Raw genomic sequence first — 21,216 nt, forward strand, 5'->3', positions numbered from 1 at the left:
CTGCTAGCATTTATTATCACTCTGTACTGCCTTCAAAGAAGCAGACTTATAGCCACGAAAGCTTATGCCAAAATCAAAACTCCTTACAGGCGTCCCTCCTTCTCCACAGATGTTTTTATCCATGGATTCAAGCATCCATGGCTTGAAAATATTTTTTAAAAATGTATAAATTCCAAATAGCAAACCTTGATTTTGCCATTTTACATAAGGGACACCATTTTGCAATGTCATTGTATTTAATGGGACTTGCGCATCCACGGATCTTATTATCCACGGAGGTTCCTGGAACCAAACCACGACAGATAAAAAGGCCCACTGTAGTCTTAATGGAGAGGCGGGGTATTATTATTATTATTATTATTGCCTCCACACGTGTCCCGCTCTGTCCTTTCCGTCCCTTCTTCCTTTTTATGCTGCAAGAGATTAACTCTGCTCCTTCTTTGGAAACTGTCTTGCTGTTAGAAGATGGCATGGCTCCTCTCTGACCCACTTCTTTTCCTTCTTTCTGTCCAAGCAGGACTCCCTGAATAACAACAGTGGCTGCAACCCGGCCCCCCCTCCACAGCAGCGGGCCACCTGGCAGGAGACGCTCCTCCATTCCACGTCCTCCGCGTCCTCCACTTCGGCCCCCCCATGCCGGTGAGTTTTCCTCCTCTTTTCCTGAGTGGCAGATTGCAGAGTATGTATTAGTGTGTTTCCTGCCTTTAGACTCTCTGTGTGATGCAGCAGCTAAAAAGGCCAATGTGATTCTAGGCTGCATCAAGAGAAGTATAGTGTCTAGTCTAGATCAAGGGAAGTCATAGTCCCACTCTATTCTGCTTTGGTCAGGACTCACTTGGAATAAGCCTGTGTCCAGTTCTGGGCAACACAATTCAAAAAGGAATTGAGAAACTGGAGAGTGTCCAAAGGACGACCACCAAAATGATGAAGGGCTTGGAAACCATGAAGACCTATGAGGAGAGACTTAGGGAGCTGCCTGGTATATTTAGCCTGGAGAAGAGAAGGTTAAGAGGTGATATGATAGCCCTGTTTCAATATTTGAAGGGATGTCATATTGAGGAGGGAGCAAGCTTGTTTTCTGCTGCTCCAGAGAATAGGACCTGGAGCAATGGATGCAAGCTACAGGAAAAGAGATTCCACCTGAACATTAAAGGAATCCTCTGACCAGAAGGGCTGTTCAACAGTGTGACACACTCCTTCGGAGATTTTGGTGGGATCTCCTTCTTTGGAGTCTGTTTTTAAACAGAGGCTGGATGTCCATCTGTTAGGGATGCTTGACTGTGAGTTCCTGCATGGCAGATTGGGGTTGGACTGAATGGCCCTTGGGGTCTCTTCCAACTCTATGATTCTATGATTCTGTGATTCTATTATTCCATGACTTTGGGGTTTATACAACATAAAAGGCGATGGCTTTCCCAAAAGGTTCATGGAAAATGCGGTTTTGCTAAAGATCTCTAGTCCTATGTCCTCCTAAGTTCATAGAATCCTAGAATCCTAGCGTTGGAAGAGACCTCAAGGGCCCTGATCCAGTCCCACCCCATTCTGCCATGCAGGAAATCTCAATCAAATAATCCCCGACAGATGGCCACCCAGCCTCTGTTTAAAGACCTCCAAAGACGGAGACCCCATCGCTTTCCATTGAAGGAGTGTGTTCCACTGTCAAACAGCCCTTACTGGCAGAAAATTCTTCCTAATGTTGAGCTGGAATCCCTTTTCCTGGAGCTTGCATCCATTGCTCCTTTGGGTCCTATTCTCTGGAGGAGCAGAAAACAAGCTTGCTCCCTCCTCAATATGGCATCCCTTCAAATATGTCATAGAATCCTAGAGTTGGAAGAGACCCCAAGGGCCATCCAGTCCAACCCCATTCTGCCATGCAGGAATTCATAGAACTACAGTTCCCCATATTCCTAGGGAATCCATTTAACACCGTTGATATTTCTTAAGACATTACGTCAGAGAAACTCTAAGCACCTTTCAGTCAATAAAATTCTGGAGCAGAGTCTGCTTCCATTTAAGATGCTTTAGATCCATCTAAGAGCAAACCAAAACCGCTGGTCCTCTCCTGCTGAGCATCTGTTTCCCCAGCTGCTGCTGTGAGCTTCATTTGCTTTTGCCTGAGAGCCTCCTGGGATTCGGACTCGGCTCTTGCTGGCGGCACGAGGACGTCTCGTGATTTACTGTGAAATTGCAGAGACCGTCCACGCTGCTACTAAACAATCCTCTCGGAAATGGCAGCAGGAGGAAGAAAATCCCCTGTAGCGGTCAGGCCCAAACCTCCCTGCAAGATCCATTACCTCCTTGGGGAAAGGGAAGGGAGGCAGGGCAGTTGCAGAACCTCTTCCATGTTGGAGAAGGAGCGCAAGGAGGTCTGTGTGCCCCAATTTGCTCTCCTCCGGGTTGCACCAGTGCATGACAGCACTCTGGAAGTGGCGTTGGGTCACTTCGGGCCACCATTTTCAGCCAAGAAAGCCCCCATCTGAAAAAAAAATTGTGTGTGTGTGTGTAAAAAAAGCAAAATGCCAGGAAAAAAAGGGCAGGCCAAAAAAAAAGGGGGGGGGGTCTTTAAAATTTGGGATTTTGCATGATTGCAGGACACTCAGGGGCCACAAAAGCAGTCTTCAAGGGCCACTTGCTGGCTACAAGCTGCACTTTCCCAACCCTTGGTGTAGGTTGAACCTAGTCCAAGCTTGTCTTTCCTTCAGCTGTTTGGGGAAGGGGTCTTCAAGGAGCTTCAAGAGGTTGAAATGACAAGTGCGCAGGATGGCTAGGATTTAATGGAAGTGGGGAAGATGGTGATTTCATGGATGTCCTGCAAGTGGATGGCCCCACCAGACTTCTTAGAAGGTTGAGAAAAGAGTTGCGTCCCAAGATCTGAAGGTACATGCCTGTCTGTTTTCCCTTGTAGGGCGATCTTCTCCCTCGCACCCGTGTCTCCAGGACGGGCCCTGCTTGGATTCTCAGGGCCGCAAAGGCCAGCCAAGTCCAGCTCATGCTCCTTGCAAGCCGCCATCCTGTTACGATGCAGAAGGGAACAGCCAGGAGTTGCAAGACGACTCTCCTACTCTACGTGCCGGGGAGGACTACAACATGAATATCGTCTCCTCTGTCCCTTGCACACGGCCTCCTTTGGCTTCCTCCAGTCCAACACCCACAAAGCTTCCTGGCAGCCCCAAAGGCCCTACTTCAGCCCCACAGGAGTCTCAGTCCCCCCATGCCAGTCCCCACAGGTCGCCCGCCACAGACAGCTACTGCGCCAGGTTCCAGAGGGATGCGGTGGCATGCAAGGAGAAAGAGAAGGTTGCCGGGAGCCCAGTCATCTCTGCCAGCAGGGAGCCAGGCCACACTTCCTCCATCTACCCAACTGACCGTGGTGGCACCCCGCTCTCTGAGGATGAGCTGACAAAGGACTACAGAGATACCGGGTCCGGAGGGCATCACCCCACAGCTGCCCACAGAAGCCTAACTGGGGCAACCAGGGAGTTGCTCAGCTCTGACGTGGAGGGTGCTCACAGGAGCCAAGTGCCCAGCGTGCGAGGATTACCGTCCGCCTCCTCGGACACCACATCCCCCTCCTCGGATCCAGGCATAGAGGCGGACCTCACCAGCCGCAACTCCAAGGCCTTCCCCCCATGTGGCCGGCACAGCGAGGACCTCAGCTCGCCAGGCTCCGACTCAGATGTGGAGGGTGAAATCGAAGCGGCATTTGTGTGCAGCGGGAACCGCCTGGTCAGCAACATGATCTCCAGCATCTCGGAGACAGAGCTGGACCTGAGCAGCGACAGCAGCAGTGGGCGCTCTTCCCACCTCACTAATTCCATTGAGGAAGCCAGCTCCCCGGGGTCAGAGGGTGAACTGGAAGCAGACCTGGATGCCCAGGGTGTGATGGGCCTGAAGGATGCCCTCCTGCTGGACACGGGCAAGGAGGAGGAGGGCACAGAGCTGCCTGCAGAAAAGAGCATGGTGCGGAGGGATAGCTTGGTTGAACTCAAGATAGAGGAGTACTGCGAGGACCCGTCCGCCCCCATTGACCAGACCCACGTCTCCCTCTCGGCTCACCTGGAGCTGGAGATAAACCCCGATCACAGCCTGGAAAGCCTGCGGCGCTCCTTCTATTTACCGGTGGGGCCAAAGCTCCTGCCTGAGGGGGAGGGTGACAATGACGAAGAAGACGGAAACAGCGAATACGACTCTGAGTCGGACTCTGAGTCTGAACCCGACCTCAGTGAGGACTCGGACTCCCCGTGGCTCCTCAGCAACCTGGTGAACAAAATGATCTCGGAGGGCTCCTACCCCATCAAGTGTGCTGAGGAGTGCTTCCCTTTGGCCCACTCCATCTCAGATACCATCTCTCCGGCCTCGGACCTGGAGCCCGAGATCCCCAGTGAGGCCCTGGCCGAGAGCCAGCCGTGCCCACAGAAAAGCATCGAGCTGGTGGACATGGAGACCCTCCGCTGCTCCCTGCAAGGGGCCGAGGAGGAGAAGCCCCCGGAGCCCAAGCCAACAGCCCTCGAGAAGGTACCTCTCGCCAGCGACCGGGGTTCATCCTACCTGTTCATGAGCAACCCCACCAATGACACCATCACACCTGTCTTCCCAGGGCGGCCACTCTCAGGCTGCTGCACCAACGCACCTGCCCTCAAAAGCTTGCGCTCCCGGGAGGCCCCCGGCAAGGCTGAGCTGACCGCTGCACCAGAGGACTGTGGGATTGATGGAGACCTGGACTCAGGCATCCTGGAGGACAATGACATGATCGACGACATCCGGTTAGAGCCCAGCGAGGGGCTGGACGTCTCCACCGCGAAGACCAACCGTTGCTTCAGCTTGGCCTACTCCCCCGAGGAGGACGAGGTGCCCTGCTTGGGCAGCCTGAAGGGCTCCCCATTCTCCGAGGAGTTGCCGCTGCCCCCTCCGTCCGTGGTCCTGGACGACTCCTTGGCCTACGATTCCATCAAGTATACCCTGGTTGTAGACGAGAACACCCAGCTGGAGCTGGTCAGCCTCAAGCGCTGCACCTCGGTGCTGAGCGATGACAGCGAGCTGCTCCGCGCCTGCGACGCCACTGACCTGGAGGACGTGGCCAGTGACTTTGGGGAGGGGCTGGTGGCCCCGGATGGGCGCGGTTCCTCCTCCTCCTCCTCAGAGGACTCATCCCCCGAGGCTGACCTCCATTTCTCCAAGAAGTTCCTCAACGTCTTCGTCAACAGCACCTCACGTTCCTCCAGTAAGTACAGTCAGCCCTCCGCATTTGCGACTTTTGTGGCTTTGATTATTCATGGATTAGTATGTTCTGTCTAGGAATCTCTTATGTCCTCCAGGGCAACTATGTTGGAAATTGACCATAGAGTTGTGCTAGAGATTACTAGAGAAAACACTTCTCTAGGCATGCGTAGGTCCTCCAGCATGAGTCTATGGTCAACCTCTGACAGAAGTCACACTGGAGGACCTAGAAATTCTGAGAGAGAAAATTTGCCTAGGCCTTTGTAGGTCCTCCAGTGCAATTCTGTGGTCAGCCTCTGGCAGATGTTGACCATAGAGTTGCTCTGGAGGACCTAGAGCAGTGGTTCTCAACCTTTGGCTCTCCTAATGTTTTGGACTTCAGCTCCCAGAAGTCCTAGCCAGCTTGCCCAAATGATCAGTGATTCTGGGAGGTGAAGTCTAAAATCCCTGGAGGACCCAAGGTTGAGAACCACTGACCTAGAGGTTCCTAGAGAGGTATTTTTTCAGGTTAAAAAATGAGTGTTTTTTATTTGTAGTTTTCCCACTTTCACAGGGGTCCTGTGCCCCTCACTCCATCTAAAGTAGAGTGTCCATTGGCATTTGGGTGGCATTATCAGGACCCATCAGTATCAGGACTCATTGATGCCGGGACTCAGGGGTCCCTCCTTTTTATTATTATTCTCCTTGCTCCCAAAGAGACCCCTGCCCTCTCTCTGCCCACAGGGTCAGTGTGACCCATCCTCAAGGGTCTTTTTCCTGCCTGGGGTCAGGGTCTCCATTAGCTGCCTACCTGCCTAGCACCCCAGTATGGCATTGGCAAAACATGCCACTTCTCCCCACTGATGGGTCAGTTTTCTTGATGGGCATTTCCAGGCTGCAGTCATGCTTTCCAATTAATCTTCTATATTTTTGATCTAATTGTATGGCGCACCCAGAACTGTTTTAACTTTAACTCTTTGTGTGTTTTCAGCGGTATAAGGGTTCTACGTGTATTTCTTTTTTCGTTCCGCAGCTGCCTTGAGTCGCACTCTTTTAGGGTGACCAGATGTCCTAAGCAGAAAGGAGGACGAGGCACTAGAAAATGTAGGACATTCAAGACAAACGTAGGGCGTTACCAAATAAAAGCTAAAAATGCTGCCGTATGACATTGGCAGCTAGAATTGTTTCTAACTCAAAAGCAGAAAGAGAGTTCAGTCCCTTCGATGCCGGATTGGTCAATAAAACTATGAGAAGTGGCTGAATTTGAGAAATCGACTCGTTTCATGAAAGATGGAAGTTCAGGGACATTTCGACATAATTGGGAATGGGAAATGAAACATCTAAGTAATACGCGGGGAGAAATGGCAACTATTATGAGAGTCTGTTGTATGTGTGTGTATAGTGAATTTTAAATTATCCCTTTATTTAAAATAGAATCAGAAAAATATAAACATGTAGTAAAGGATCAGTACAAATAATCTGAATAAACGTCAACCACAGTTAGCTTTGGAAGTCAGACATGAAAGGTTTCATGCGAAGAGTGCGAAAACAATTATTAATGCATGGCTTCTGTTCGTTTTACATTGAATAAACAGAAGAAGCTAAAAACACTCATCTAAATATAAATTCATGCTCAAAATGGAGGACATTCTGAAATTCCTCCTGGACAGAAGGTGGAAATGTAGGATGTGTTCTGGAAAAGGAGGACATCTGGTCAGCCTGCGCTCTTGGGGAAAAGGCGGGTGATCAATGAAATGATCTTTCAACCCTTTCGCCCCCATTAGGTACAGAATCCTTTGGCCTGTTTTCTTGCATGGTAAATGGGGAAGAGCGGGAACAGACCCACCGAGCGGTTTTCAGGTGAGGAGGGAGACCGTCGACGGAGTGGCTGGGGGCATCTAGGACCTTGCGGAGGGGGTCGGCAGGGATCAGGGGCAGGAGACCCTCATGGCCACCCAGCCCAACCCCATTCTGCCATGCAGGAACTCACAATCAAAGTACCCTCGACAGATGTCCATCCAGCCTCTGTTTAAAGACCTCCAAAGAAGGAGACCCCACCACCCTCCATTGAGGGATTTTGTTCCGCTGTCAAACAGCCGTTACTGTCAGGAAGTCCCTCCTAAAGTTGAGGTGGAATCTCTTTTCCTGGAGCTTGCATCCATTGCTCTGGGTCCTGTTTTCTGTTTGCTTCATCCTCAGTATGTTCGCCCTTCAAATACTTAGACAGGGATATCATATCACCTCTTAACCTCTTCAGCTCCCTAAGTCGCTCCTCATAGGGCTTCAAGTGTGTTTTTGTGCATTGTGGGATCGTGGTGGTTGGAGGCAAAGAGTGCCTGAAAATCACAGGGGACCTGTAGGGTTTTGGAGGACTGGTGGTGGGGGTCTCCAGGGACCTCAAAACCGTGACTCAGGGCCACAGGCAGCCTGCCCTATGCCCAACCCTACTCTGTGGCAAATGTGAGTGACTAAACACAACAACCAAAGGGTTCGGGTAAAAACTAAAAAAGAAAAACAACACCCTGGAGCAAAAAAAAAAAACAATGTAATATCTAAAAGGGTAAAATTACCCCACTGGAAGATCTAAAATGCCACGGGTGAATAAAATACCCAAAATACATGGCAATTATAAACAATATTATTCTATAAAACAAAAGGCCAGACGTGTTTCGACCGACGTCTTCTTCAGTGGCCTGTCAAAGTATAAAATATAAAAAGTGTGATAACACCTTAGCAAACAATGTGACTTCAAAAGCTGCAATGTGAGTGACTGCCAGGGTCCTTGCAGCCAGCTTCCCTGTAGGGCAAGATTTGGCCAAGGCTGGTCCTGGTCTGCATCTATTGGCCCTAGGCCATCTCTGTGGCTTTCAGCCCCTCCAAACTCCATAGATTCCTCTGCCTCAAACAGAAGGGGAGGTTTTGTCTTCCAGAAACTTCTTCCAAGATCAGCAGTTCACCTGTTAAATGAGATTAAAGGGCTATACAGATGGGCAGCTAAAAGCCGACCTTGTATGCTTCCGATCGGTGCCGCAGCAGCTGCACACTGCAGCACCGATCCGCACCCCAAAAGAAGTTGAGCAGCTTCCTGGAAGGGGCATCATTGGTGCACTTGCGTGCCATCATGACTCCCCTTCTGGTCAGTGCAGTTTGGGTGCTGTGCACCACGGACGTCATCATGGCACACGCCATATGGACAGGCATGCGCAATTATCGCGGCCAAGCAGTGGACGTAGGACTGGGGGCGGGTGTACGTTCAGCCCTAGTTCAGCCCTACTCTGCAGTCAGGCCAGCACAAAGTGCCAGTCTGTACTGCCTCTATGCCACCTTGGCTCCTGTGCAAAGAGAAAGGGGGGATATAAAAGAAATTAATATTTTAAATTTAACATATTAAATTGAATTGGTGACAGCCCTCCCACCAGCCCCCGCCAACATCAGAAATGCCAACTCTTCAATACATTTCAAAACCCCAAGTGGTCTTTCAGCCAGTTTCAGGGTTTTAGCATTTGGGGGAGTCTGCATAGACCCTGAAGTGTACCAGGGCAGAAAACTGGCTCTTGGACCAGCTAGTCCTGTGGCAAAGGCACAAGGAGAGGGGTGGCCCCCTGAAATAAACCGTGGCCAGCCCAAGGTCCCCCCAGAGAGGAGGGAATGGTGTCCACGGAGCTAGGCTTGGGCTGCATGAACCAGCGGACCTTTTCACTAGCCGGCCCATGGGCTATTGTTCTGCTTCCAGGTTTATCCCGCGCCACGAAGACGAGCTGGAGCTGGACGTGGATGACCCGATTCTGGTGGAGCTGGAGGAAGACGACTACTGGTACCGGGGCTACAACATGCGCACCGGCGAGCGCGGGATCTTCCCAGCCTTCTATGCACATGAGGTGGTGAGCCAGGCCAAGGAGGTGACAGGTACGGGGGGGGGGGGGGCTTCTTGGGGTCAAGATGTGAGTGAGTTAGAACAAAAAAGCCTTCCATGGGGGCTCTTCCTCTTGCAGAGCGGCCTATGGCAGGTCTCTGGCTGAGCAATGAAGCATTCGTTGGCTGAGCCAAATGCACCACCGCCTCTGCATGGCACCTGTGGTTCACCTGAGCCCAGTGGTGACATTCGAGGGTGAAGGGGGTGCGGATCACTGCAGGTGGCACCTTAAGGGGGTGTGACACCACTGCTCCTCAAACACCTGCATTTGGGCAGAAACAGGTGATGGTGTTTACCTGTATCTCCTTAAAACGCTGAAGAGATGCAGGGAGTGGGGTGATGCTCAGTGGAAGGAGAAAGGAGATGTTCTCGTTTCTTTTAGGTGAATTTAAATAAGAATCAGAAAGTCAGAAATGAAACTTAGTTTGAAATATTCAAAGTAAAGGAGAACAAGTCGTTTTATGTTTGCTTCATGGTTGGTTAGAATAGTTGTGCATGTGTATGTTTTTGTTTGTAGTTTTTATATGTATAATTGATTTAATAATAATGTTTTTTTTTAAAAAAACATTTTAAATTTCAAAATTTAATGTTTTTTTTAAAAAATCAATTTTTAATTTAAAAAAATCTTTAAAATCACATTTTACCAAATTTCCACTTCATTCACATGAAACTATGTATACACAAACACATTTATTCTGTGCATAAGATGTTGTAGTGTAAAGATAATTTTAATTGTGATCATCTTAAGTTCCTTTGGTGGCGCAGTGGCTAAATGCCAGGACTGCAGCCTCTCACTCAACAACCACAAGGTTGAGAGTTCAGTGCCAGCCAGAGGCTAGGATTCCGAATGCTGTCATCCAAAACAGTAGCTTCCCCAGGCTCTGCTGTCATCCTCCTAAAAAAGTAAGCAATGTGTGCGTGTGTGTGTCATGTGCCTTCAAGTCTCTCTGACACACGGCAACCCTAATGCAAACCTATCATGGGTTTATCTTGGCAAGAGTTATAGAATCATAGAGTTGGAAGAGACTACAAAGGCCATCCAGTCCAACCCCATTCTGCCATGCAAGAACTCTTATTCAAAGCATCTCTATTGACAGATGGCCATCCGGTTGTTCAGAGGAGGTTTGCCATTGCCTTGAAGCTGAGAGTGTGTGACTTGCCCAAGGTCAACCCAGCAGTTTTCCTGGCCAAGCTGGGAATTGTCCCCTGGTCTCCAGAGTCATAGTCCAACACTCAAAGCACTAGGCCACACTGCCCTCTGCATAGACAGAATTATTCATCATTAGCACTTGCAGATTGCAATTGATAGGATGTCTAACTTGGCTTACCCTCTCTCTACTCAGCTGAGTTCACGCAAGACTTCCACTTGGATATAAGACGCTCAGCTGCTCGCTCGTTTTTCTTTAAGCGGTTCTCTTTTGGATGCCAGAGACTATTGTGTGAAGTTCAGTCCTTGAGAGACGCATGTATGATTAATCATAGAATGATAGAGTTGGCAGAGACCCCAAAAAGGGTCATCCAGTCCAACCCCCTTCTGCCATGCAGGAACTCTCAATCAAGGCACCCTGACAGATGGCCATCCAGCCTCTGTTTAAAAGCCTCCAAAGGAGGACACTCCACCATAATCTCTGAGGAAGGAGTCTGTTCCTCTGTCGAACAGCCCTTACTGTCAGAAAGTTCCTCCTCATGTTGAGCTGGAATCTCTTTCCCTGGAGCTTGCATCCATTGCTCCATTGTGTCCCAATCTCTGGAGCAGCAGAAAACAAGCTTGCTCCATCCTCAATATGACATCCCTTGAAATATTTAAACAGGGCTATCATATCACCTCTTAACCTACTCTTGTGTGTGTGTGTGTGTGTGTGTTTTCTCCTGCAGCAAACTCTCCTTCTTGTTTTTCTTCCAGGCCTGAAGCGGAATCCCTGTTGGGTGGAGCATTTCAATGTCCAGTTTTTGGGCTCCGTGGAGGTTCCTTACCATCAGGGCAATGGCATCCTGTGCGCAGCCATGCAGAAGGTGAGGCCTGGGAGGGGGAAAGGTGTGTCTGTGTATCTGTGCATGAGAGTGAGTGAGTGAGCAAGTGAGTGAGGTGCTGCCTCAGTAGACGGTTGCAACTGTTAAAGCATTCTGCCTTTCCTCCACGGGTAGCAGATGTACTTCTCTCATCTTCACTACAACAACCTAGCAAGAGATTGAGGATGAGTCACACTATGAGCTTCATGATTGAGGGGGGATTGGAACTGTGGTCTTTCCTTTGGCAGCCCAATGCCCCACTGGCTCCCTGTGTTGGCATGCCCTTATAGAATCATAGAAGAATAGAGTTGGAAGAGACCCCAAGAGCCATCCAATCCATTCTGCCATGCAGGCACTCACAAGCAAAGCATCACCGACAGCTGGCCATCAAGCCTCTGCTTAAAGGCTTCTAAGGAATTAGACTCTACCACACTCCAAGGGATTCTCTTCCACTTTGACTGTCAGGAAGTCCCTCCTAAAGTTTAGGTGGAATCTTTTCCTGTAGCTTCCATCCATTCTTCCATTGTGTGCTATTCTCCCCCCTCCATGTGACATCCCTTCAAATACTTAAATAGGGTCATCATATCACCTCTTAACCGTCTCTTCTCCAAACTAAACATCCCCAGATCCCCAAGTCTCTCCTCATAGGACTTCATGGTTTTCAGGCCCTTCACCATTTTTGTCGCCCTCCTTTGGACACAGGGCTCCAGTTTCTCAATGTCCTTTTTGAATTGTTTTCCCAGAACTGGACACAATATTCCAGGTGGGGCCTGACCAAAGCAGAATAGAGGCGCACTGTTACTTCCCTTGATCTAGACATTATACTTCTATTGATGTAGCCTAGAATCACATTGGCCTTTTTAGCTGCTGCATCACACTGTTGACTCATGTCCCAGATCCCTTTCACATGTATAAGTTTCTTGTTCAGCCAGGTGTCCCCATCCTGTATCTGTGCATTTCATTTTTCCTTCCTAAGTGCAGTACCTTACATTTCTCCCTGTTGAATTTCATTTTGTTAGCTTTGGCCCAGCTTTCTAGTCTATTCAGGTCATTTTGAATGTTGATCCTGTCCTCTGGAGTATTAGCTACTCCTCCTAATTTGGTGTAATCTGCAAATTTGATAAGTATGCCCCTAATTCTGTCATCCAAGTCATTGATAAAGATGTTGAATAGCACTGGGTCCAGGACAGAATCCTGTGGGACCCACTGGTCACTTCTCTCCAGGATGAAGAACAAGAGCCATTGCTGAGCACCCTTTGGCTTCAGAAGGTCAACCAATTACGAATCCACAGAACAATTGCATTGTCTAGTCCACATTTTTGTTTGCAAGAATGTCATAGGGCAGCTTGTCAAAGGCCTCACTGAAGTCAGCTGTCCAGAGCACAGCTGGAAACCCGGAGTCCTTGGGGCGCTTGTCTTTGCCCCTTGCCCAGTCTCTTGCCCCCGCGGACCCAGCCATGGCCACTGCCCTTTCTAGATGCAAAAGCCATTTTGAGGAGCTCCAGGGAGCTAATAATAATCCCAACCAGGTGTTTCATAGCTGGGCCCTGTTTTCTCTCTTTCTCTCTCTGCTGCTTCTGAATGCCATCACCACCATACACCTAACTGGCCTTTTATTAACATTTTCCCCTGTGGTGGCAACTGGCTCTGGGGCTGGTTGAGTGCAGGAACGTCCCACTTCCCCCTCTGGTTGCTTGTTCCATTCTGGGACTTATCTTAGGACCTGTTTAAAATGCTAGGCTGGCTATGCTACCTGTGACCCACAAATCAGGAGTTGAATTTGCTCCAGAAGACATTATATGAACCCTTAGACAGACCTTGGAAACTTTACTTCTCACTTGTGGGTAGGGGTGGGCAATGGACATGCTGGATAGAATCATAGAATCGTAGATGTGGAAGAGACCTCAAGGGCCATTAAGTCCATCCTCCTTCACCTATTTAGGAAGACACAGTCAAAGCACACCGGTGACAGATGGCCATCCAGCCTCTGTTTGAAAACCTCCAAAGAACAAACCACTCTCCGAGGCAGCAGTCTATTCCACTGTCAAACAGCTCTCATGGTCAGGAAGCTCTTCCTAATGCTGAGCTGGAATCTCTTTTCCTGTAGCTTGCATCCATTGCTCCAGGTCCTGTTTTCTGGAACTGCTGAAAACAAGCTTGCTCCATGCTCAATATGACATTCCTTCAAATATTTAAACATGGCTCTCATATCACCCCTTAACCTTCTCTCCTCCAGGCTAAACACCCCCAGGTCCCTAAGCAGCTCCTCCTAGGGTTTGGTGGTTTCCAGGCCTTCCACCATTTTGGTCACCCTCCTCTGGTTATAGGAACTGGAGTCCCCAAAAAGTACTTTTTCCAAGCCCTGTGGAATCTGACATATTGGTTCTGTTTTGGGGCAATATCCTCTTTGACCCCTTCCTTGCCTCTCCTTTCCCAGCTTCCACTGACCTCTCTATCTCTGTCCTTTGCAGATTGCTACCACCCGTAAACTCACGGTACACCTGAGGCCCCCGGCCACCTGCGACCTGGAAATCAGCCTGCAGGGGATCAAGCTCATCCTAACAGTGAACGAATACAGCCGGGACGAAGAGGTGGGGGACTGGCGTGGGGGGTTAGGGGTGGGCCAGGACCAGGAGGAGCAGCCTTGGGGGGTGGGCTTCTCTTCCACTGGTTTGGACTGACCGCAGTATGGCAAAGCAGCCCTGGGGCTTCATGAATGCATGCATCCCCATGGTGAGTTTGCTGTAACATGGCCTGGTACCATGATGGGTGGAAGCCTCTGTTTGTCTCTGGGTAGAGAATGCCCCCATGGGGAGAATCGGGTGTGGGGTCAAGCGAAGACGGCAAAGAGGGCTACAAACAGCAACCAGGCTTTAACTTGGGTGTGTAGGAGGGGGCCATAAGACTGGGATTGAGAGTTTGCACCCCTAATCTGTGAGCATTGTCCCAGCCCCTTGAAGGATGGAGGAAGAATGGAGCCAGCCTGGGTCCCATTTTGCCCTCTCAGCCTGAGCCACAGGGTCCCAGTTGCCAGATCCCTGGCAGCGATTGCCCCACCAGACTACTGGCCATTGCAGGCTCCTGGTGGCCATTTTCACACTTAAAGCTGCCCCACTACCTGCCCAGAGGCATGATGATAGTGGGGAAAAGAACAGCAGAGGCCTTTGCATGTCTTGCAGGATTAGGTTTGTTAAATCCCTGTTGAGGCCAGGATTCCTGCTCCACTTACAGATCTGTCCTATGCACCTTCTGGTGAACACGTTGTTGTGTGCCTTTGTGTTCTTTCCAATGGGGGGGGGGTTTCTTGGCAAAATTTGTTCAAAGGAGGTTTGCCATTGCCTTCCCCTGAGGCTGGGAAAGTGTGACTCACCCAAGGTTTCTATGGTTGAGCGGGGAATCGAACCCTGGTCTCCAGAGCTGTAGTCCAACACTCAAACCACTACACTTTGCTGGCTGTCATAGGAGTTTATCACATTGAGGCTAATTTTGACATTAAAGAGAGATTAAAGTGCATTTAAAGCAGCCTGCAGATGAAGCAAAAAGGGTGAGTAATTGTGTGAATGATTATCACACGCAATTGCACAAATGAAGTGATGTTGGAAATGCATTGTCACCGAAACCCCGAAATTAAAAAGATGCACATTAATGCTTCTTTGTGACCACTTTAATGGCAGGCTTTGTGCAACGTCGTGTGAAATCGTTTTGCATAATTACATGATTTTTCCAGGATATTCATGGGATAAACCCGCAATCTCCTTCATGTGATAAACTCCATAGCTAGATCCCAAACCACCTCCTCTTCCTCGCCCTCCTCCTGGTACATCTGACCAGGATATTCAGGAGGTCGAGTTGGAGGGTGGCCTTGCTGGAGATGTAGGGGATTTGTCTGGTGCATCCTCTGAATGCTCCCTCCCTGTTTCTCTTTCCAGTTTGAGCGGTGCAGCCATTTCTTCCAGATGAAGAACATCTCCTTCTGTGGCTGTCATCCCCGTAACAGCTGGTAAGCATGCTCTGTTGTCATCCCTTCCTTACCCAACGCCAGAGGTGGTTCACCTCCCAACTAGTCTATTTGTGCTGCCCAGCTGGGCACCTGCAAATCTTTCCCCCTCTCTACCCACCTGGGATCAACCTGCTGGACCATCCCAGATGATGTGCTTCTGTGTCAATCCATTTTCTTGAAAGGGGTCGTAACTGGGCCAGTGAGCAGCTGGGAGATGAGGGTCTCCCACACAAGCTGCCCTTATCTCCTTGGCAGACAGCATGGCAGAGGCTGGAGAGAAGGAGAATGGAGCAATGAAGACTCCTATATCTGCATGGAAGCATCTAAACATCTTCTCACACACGAACGAGAGAGAGGGCCAACCAAATAAGTGGGCTATTCAGAGAGGAAGAGGCCTGTTATTCAGAGGGGTGGGCTCACAGGTGTTTTAGCTCAGTTACCATTTATGCCTCACCTTGTGCCTGGATTTCTAGCAAAGCCATCCTTACTGTGTACCCAGCGCACATGCGCTCACATCCACATGTTAAATATTAGGGGTACACTTAAAACTGGATCTTTTGTATGTGGCCTTAGCCTAGGTATCAGTCTGTAAGTTTCAGGCCAAATGCCCATCTAGACCAACATTGTGACTGAAATCCTACCCCGAGGTCTTCAGAGTGTAACACTCCTTTTGTGTCGCTCTGTGCATCTTTCACATTATCCAGGGCAGCTGTCAAGCCCCAGAGGAGGGTTCTCTTGTGGCTATTTACTGGTGATGGTGCAAGGAAGGACAGAGAGGGAACAATCCCTAGATACAGCTCTCTAGCTAAGAACAGAAACAAGGTAATTCTTCCAAAAACCCAGGGAAGTGACCATGGCTGCATCTACACTGGAGAATTAATACAGTTTGACACCTCTTTAACGGCCATGGTTCCATCCTGTGGAATCCTGGGGTTTGCACTTTGTTGTGGCACCAGAACTCTCTGACAAAGAAGACTGAATATCTGACTATACTACAAAGCCCAGAATTCCATAGCACTGAGCCATGGAAGTTAAAGTGGTGTCAAACTGCATTCATTCTGCAGTGTGGAAGCAGCCTGCGCTGGGGGAGGATGTAATAGAGATATAATTCTGTCCTCCCTTTGGAATAAGCAGAGCATCTTATGAATTGACGTCTTATGAAGTCAGTCCTCCTTTTATTTCCCTGGCTGAAGAATTGCAGCTGGCCTCCTTGTGTCCACCCCAAGCCCATAAAGGGCTGCACCATCACTTGGGGCTTGACAGCTACTTGGGGGGCAGATTTTGGATGCTGTGCAAGGAGATACTGCCTGCCTCCTTATGCAGTAGTCTGGAGTTATGCCCCCAATGCTTTCTCAGCCTGTGTTCCCATATTGCTCTCCCAATGGGAATCCCAGCATTTGAACAGCAGGGCAAACCAGTTGTACCTTCTCCAGCAACTGACGCTCAGGAATACCCTGGTCCTGAGAGTGCTGTGCAGCCATTCCAAACAATACAGTGGGGTGGCCCTGACCAGCATGACCAGTAAGGTGCACAGCTGGGGCTGGCCTGGCAGTGGCACAGTTGGCGGGTGTGATCCCCTGTACTTCCCTCATGAATGTCGGCCCTCTTTGCTTGCAGCTATTTTGGTTTCATCACCAAACACCCGGTGCTGAGTCGCTTTGCCTGCCACGTATTCGTTTCCCAGGAGTCCATGCGGCAAGTTGCAGAGTGTGTCGGGTGAGTGTCTGGCAGTGGGGACCAATGGAGGTGGGGGACTAATGGAATCAGCCATTTATAGCCATTGCTGTATCGTGCACAAGGTAGGAGAGGCCCATCTAGATGTTTCCTAGGGGCCTGGCACATCCACCAGACTGACACAAATGGCAGCTGATTCCCCTTGTGCCAGTCTAGCCCAGTAGCTCTTCCATGGAGCTGGTTATCCTGAGGTCCACACAGGGTCAACTCTTTGGCCATACATGTGTGGATGCAGATGCTGGAGGCAAAGGAGCATCAACGGTTGTATAAAGTGATGTACAATAACATCCAAAATCCACAAAACAGTGATGCTTTTAATTGGACAACCAAAATGCATAATGCAAGCTTTTGACATTCCATTGGCTTCTTCATCAGGCAAATCCTGATATAGGAGCCAGTGGGGCTTTGAAAGCTTGCGTCATGTATTTTGTGCATTTGGGATGTTCTTGTACTTCACTATCTGGCCAATATGCTATCCTGAATATGTATAAAGTGATGACAATGATGATAATGTAAAGTATTTCTGTATCGCCCCTAGCCCACAGGGGCTGCCGAAGTGAGGAAGAAATAAAAATCAAATCCCAGTGTAATTGATATCAGCCCCAATGTCCAATGAAATCGATATCAGCCCATAACAGAGAAAGTATACCGGAAAAGCGGTATACAAATAAAGCTTATTATTAGTAGTAGTAGTAGTAGTAGTAGTAGTATGCTTAAAATGTTATATCAGTGGTATCTTACTCCAGTAAAAATGGCATATGTATCTAATAATAACTCTCCATTATGACAGAGAACCTATGTTTTGGCAGGGTCCTATCTTCATACTTGGTGGGATTATCCAGCGATACAAGGATTCTGGCAGGATTTACAGGCAGAAATTAACCAGATGATGGAATGCCATATCACCCTGGATCCAGGACTGGCACTACTAAATTTATTTAGGGGTGTAAATAAGTAAATAATACATAAGGATTTGCTTTCCTTTCTGTTATTAGCAGCCAGACAGGTTATTGCCAGCAACTGGAAGAACCCTATAAGCAGCCATCTTAGACCTATGGTATGAAAAGGGTTGGAATGTAGCACTACTGTATTAGAAAGACTAACATGGCAAGTGAGACGAGCAAAAGAACAGAAAGATAATAATACCTTCAAGGTAGCATGGTTCCCATTTATTTCCTTTTAAATTAAGAAAAAAGGAACAAATAAACACCAATTAGAACAATATGAAGATGAAAAAAATTTCAAAACACTTTTTAAAAACTCTTAAAAGTAGTCTAAAACAGTCCTAGAAACAGTTAAAAGAGTAATTTCAGACACTGAATGCGATATGGAACAGTCCTGTTTGGGGCAGCCTAAGAGATTCCTTGGGGATGGGGTGCTCCTATAGAGAAATCCCTGTTATTTGTACCCACAAGCTAGTGGAACACGCAGCAGGCCTCCTCTGAAGATCTCACATTTCTGGTAGGCTTATATGAAGGAGATAGTCTTCAAGTGATCTTGGTCCCAACTCATTTAGAGCTTTGTGGGTCAACACCATCACCTTGATTTGAGCTTGGAAGCAAATTGGAAACCAGTGTGGCTTTTGCAGGACCGGTGTTATATATGGTCTCCAGTGAGAGAGAGGAGTCTATTCTAGATTATGCCTGCCCTTTGATTCTACCTCTCTCTATCTTTCTGGGGTCCATGTACTCAAGCTTTTTGCTTCCTTCCTACTTGCTCCCTTCTCTCAAGAAATTAATCTGTTGTTGTCTTTGGGAAGGGAGCATCCCTGAAGGAAGTCCTAAGCCAACCAATCCCACAGTGCAAAATCATTATCATTTTGCCCAGCAGGGAGAAAACTTTTTGGCTAGTTTCCTCTTGCATCCAAGTACAGAACAAGTAAACAGTCACATTGCTATTTCTTTCAGACTGTTCTGTGCCCAGGTGGGCCAATTTCATCCAATGCTAACCATCCCTTCCCTTCTCTTCCAGACGCGCCTTTCAGGAATATTACCAAGAGCACCTGGAATTCGCTTGCCCCACAGAAGACATTTACCTGGAGTAGGAGGGAGTGAGCTGGCGTGCCTCCTGCTTCCGCACCCCATCCAGAGACTCTGAACCCACCCACAACCCTCTGCTCTGCCAGGCTCGCCACAACCCACGCCGCCATGTTTTTGACCCGTTCCCTGACACTGAAGGGCCAGGGCCAGAGAGAGGGGGCACAGCTGCTGGCCACCTGATGCATCGCATCTTGCTCTGTGGCCTCTCTTCCTCCTGATTCCTGCCCCCTTCCCTGCCCCGTAACTTTGGCTGAAAGAGGGGGAGACAGCAACGCTCCTCAGTGGGAGGTCTTTCCTTCTGGATCAGGAGGAGACCAGTGAGCATAGTGGAGGTGGGAGTGATCAAGAGAAACGAGGTGGGCTGGGGAGAGCTGCGTAAAAGGGTGGCCATGGAGTCTGGCGCTTTTCCAGAAAGCTACGGCCTTTGCATGACGTCCTGTTTTGGGGCTGGGAGGAAGGCTTGGAGCATGATGGCGAACGTCCATCTGGACCCCACTTTTGGAAATGTTCTCCTGGGGGAGGGAGGCTGGGTGGGAGAAACAACATCTATCACCCCCTCGTTCCACTCCCTCTTTGTGGGGCTTGGGGGGTGTCAGGCACATCCTTTGTCCTTTGGGATCTGTGCCTCCCTTTCATGGGCCAGGTGCTTGGCTCTCCATGCCTTGGCACCATTGCCTTGGTACCTTGCTCACCAAGTGGGAAGAGGGTGTGTGCGTGTGTGCGCACATTTGCATTCCTTTCTCTGTGTGTACACAATTTCAGCCTGTGCAGCACCAAGGGAAACATACACAGTGAGGCAATTGCTTCTCTTTCTGCTATTACATATCCTGGGTTGTGGGGGGAAGAAGCGGTCTGAGGTGGGACCTTGCATGCTGCATGGGGGGCAGAGAGCCAAATGGTCTTTCTTTCTGGGGAGGATGGGGAAGAGAAACAGGGGACCCCTTTGCCCTCCCCTGTGTATGTGTGCGTGTGTATGTGGGGTCTGTTTTGCCACAAATGTGCCAGGGCAAGAGGGCTGTTCTTATTTTGGAGAGAGTGGCTATGGAGAGTGGCAAGTGCAGGTCAATCCTTCCTCTCTTATCACACTCTTGTGTCAGAAATCACAAAGGCATCAGAAAGAGCTGCTTGTGCCCTTCTTGGTTGTGGGATCGGGGTGTATTTGGAGATGCTGGCCTGGCTTGGGCTCCCTGTTCTCTTGGTTGGCCTTCCTGCCCCTTGCCCACCCAAAACCCACATACTCACCCCTCCCTCTGCCCTCCATTTCCTCTTGCCCACCCTCACCCCCATTGCTGTGCCTGGTGGACCCCTTTGCTTGCCAGTCCCGCCTGTCTCCACTCAGTACTAGCTGACCGACTAGCGCTCACTGCTGTCTGTGTTATGTCATGATATTTATCTGTAACGTCAAACCAAGCGGAGCAGTGACCTGTACAAACCCGGGTTCAAGGCCCTACCCCCCTCACTGCCTTGTCATGGAGTTGGTCTTTCAATAAAAATATACGCTTGGTGTCACTACGGCTGGGCTGTGTGCTCCATCCCTGGACCTTCCTAACAGGGCCAGCGGCTCCAGTGTGCTAGTCTATGTGTCTATGCGCTTGTGGTGGGTTGTTACCAAAAAACCTAGGGTCCCAGGAGGGCACCTACAAATTATATTCAGTGGGGAAATTAAATTAGCCGAACAATTTAGCAGTATAACTTTAGCTGGGATACAAGTCTACTATGTTTGCAGTTTCAAAAAACTTGAAATCCAGAGTGCTAAGTACAACTCGGTTTTATTATCTGAACAACAAGAAGGATGCCAACATTCACACTAAGCACAGACACAGGACACATGCACACAGCAACTAAGATGTAAAAGGTGTTCGTGGATAGCAAATTAATAATAAATAAACATAATAAACGTTTTATTGATATTTCCCGCTTCTCCCAAGATCGAAGCAGGATTCCAACAAAATATAAAACAGAGAACAGTATAAACATTTACAATTTAAGATATAATCACCATAATATAAAATAATTTGTTAAAACAATCTATAAAATATTATCGATCTAGCAACATATAATATCAGTCATAACATCATTTGGGCTTGATTTAATTTCTATAACATATACTTTATAACGAATTGGAAGGGTATGCCAATTGAAAAAGGAAGGTTTTTAGCATCAAATTTCTAATGTGGGGATACACCGCATCTCCTCTGGGAGATTATTCCAATATGAAGGGGCCATAACCAAAAAAGATCTTTGGTGAGTTGATTTTAATCTTACTCTGGGGAGCTCTAGTAAAAGCTTCCCTGTAGTTCTAAGAGTACGGGGTGGTTTGTGTA

General features: G+C 48.8%; 1 protein-coding gene across 1 annotated transcript in view; it reads left to right on the forward strand.

Annotated features, from left to right (window-relative positions):
* Window positions 1-20,401, forward strand: part of MAPK8IP2 (mitogen-activated protein kinase 8 interacting protein 2) — a 59,391-nt gene extending 38,990 nt beyond the window's left edge. The window contains exons 4-12 of the mRNA XM_042467696.1: window positions 566-639; window positions 2,906-5,221; window positions 6,981-7,056; window positions 8,930-9,102; window positions 11,013-11,122; window positions 13,591-13,710; window positions 15,049-15,119; window positions 16,737-16,835; window positions 18,825-20,401. Coding sequence (XP_042323630.1) covers window positions 566-639; window positions 2,906-5,221; window positions 6,981-7,056; window positions 8,930-9,102; window positions 11,013-11,122; window positions 13,591-13,710; window positions 15,049-15,119; window positions 16,737-16,835; window positions 18,825-18,897 — 3,112 coding nt within the window. The 3' untranslated portion in view covers window positions 18,898-20,401. The remainder of the gene's footprint in view (window positions 1-565; window positions 640-2,905; window positions 5,222-6,980; window positions 7,057-8,929; window positions 9,103-11,012; window positions 11,123-13,590; window positions 13,711-15,048; window positions 15,120-16,736; window positions 16,836-18,824) is intronic.
* The last annotated feature ends 815 nt before the right edge of the window (window positions 20,402-21,216 follow it).

The sequence above is a fragment of the Sceloporus undulatus genome, chromosome 5 (assembly GCF_019175285.1).
Source record: "Sceloporus undulatus isolate JIND9_A2432 ecotype Alabama chromosome 5, SceUnd_v1.1, whole genome shotgun sequence".
NCBI classification, from domain to species: Eukaryota; Metazoa; Chordata; class Lepidosauria; order Squamata; family Phrynosomatidae; genus Sceloporus; species Sceloporus undulatus.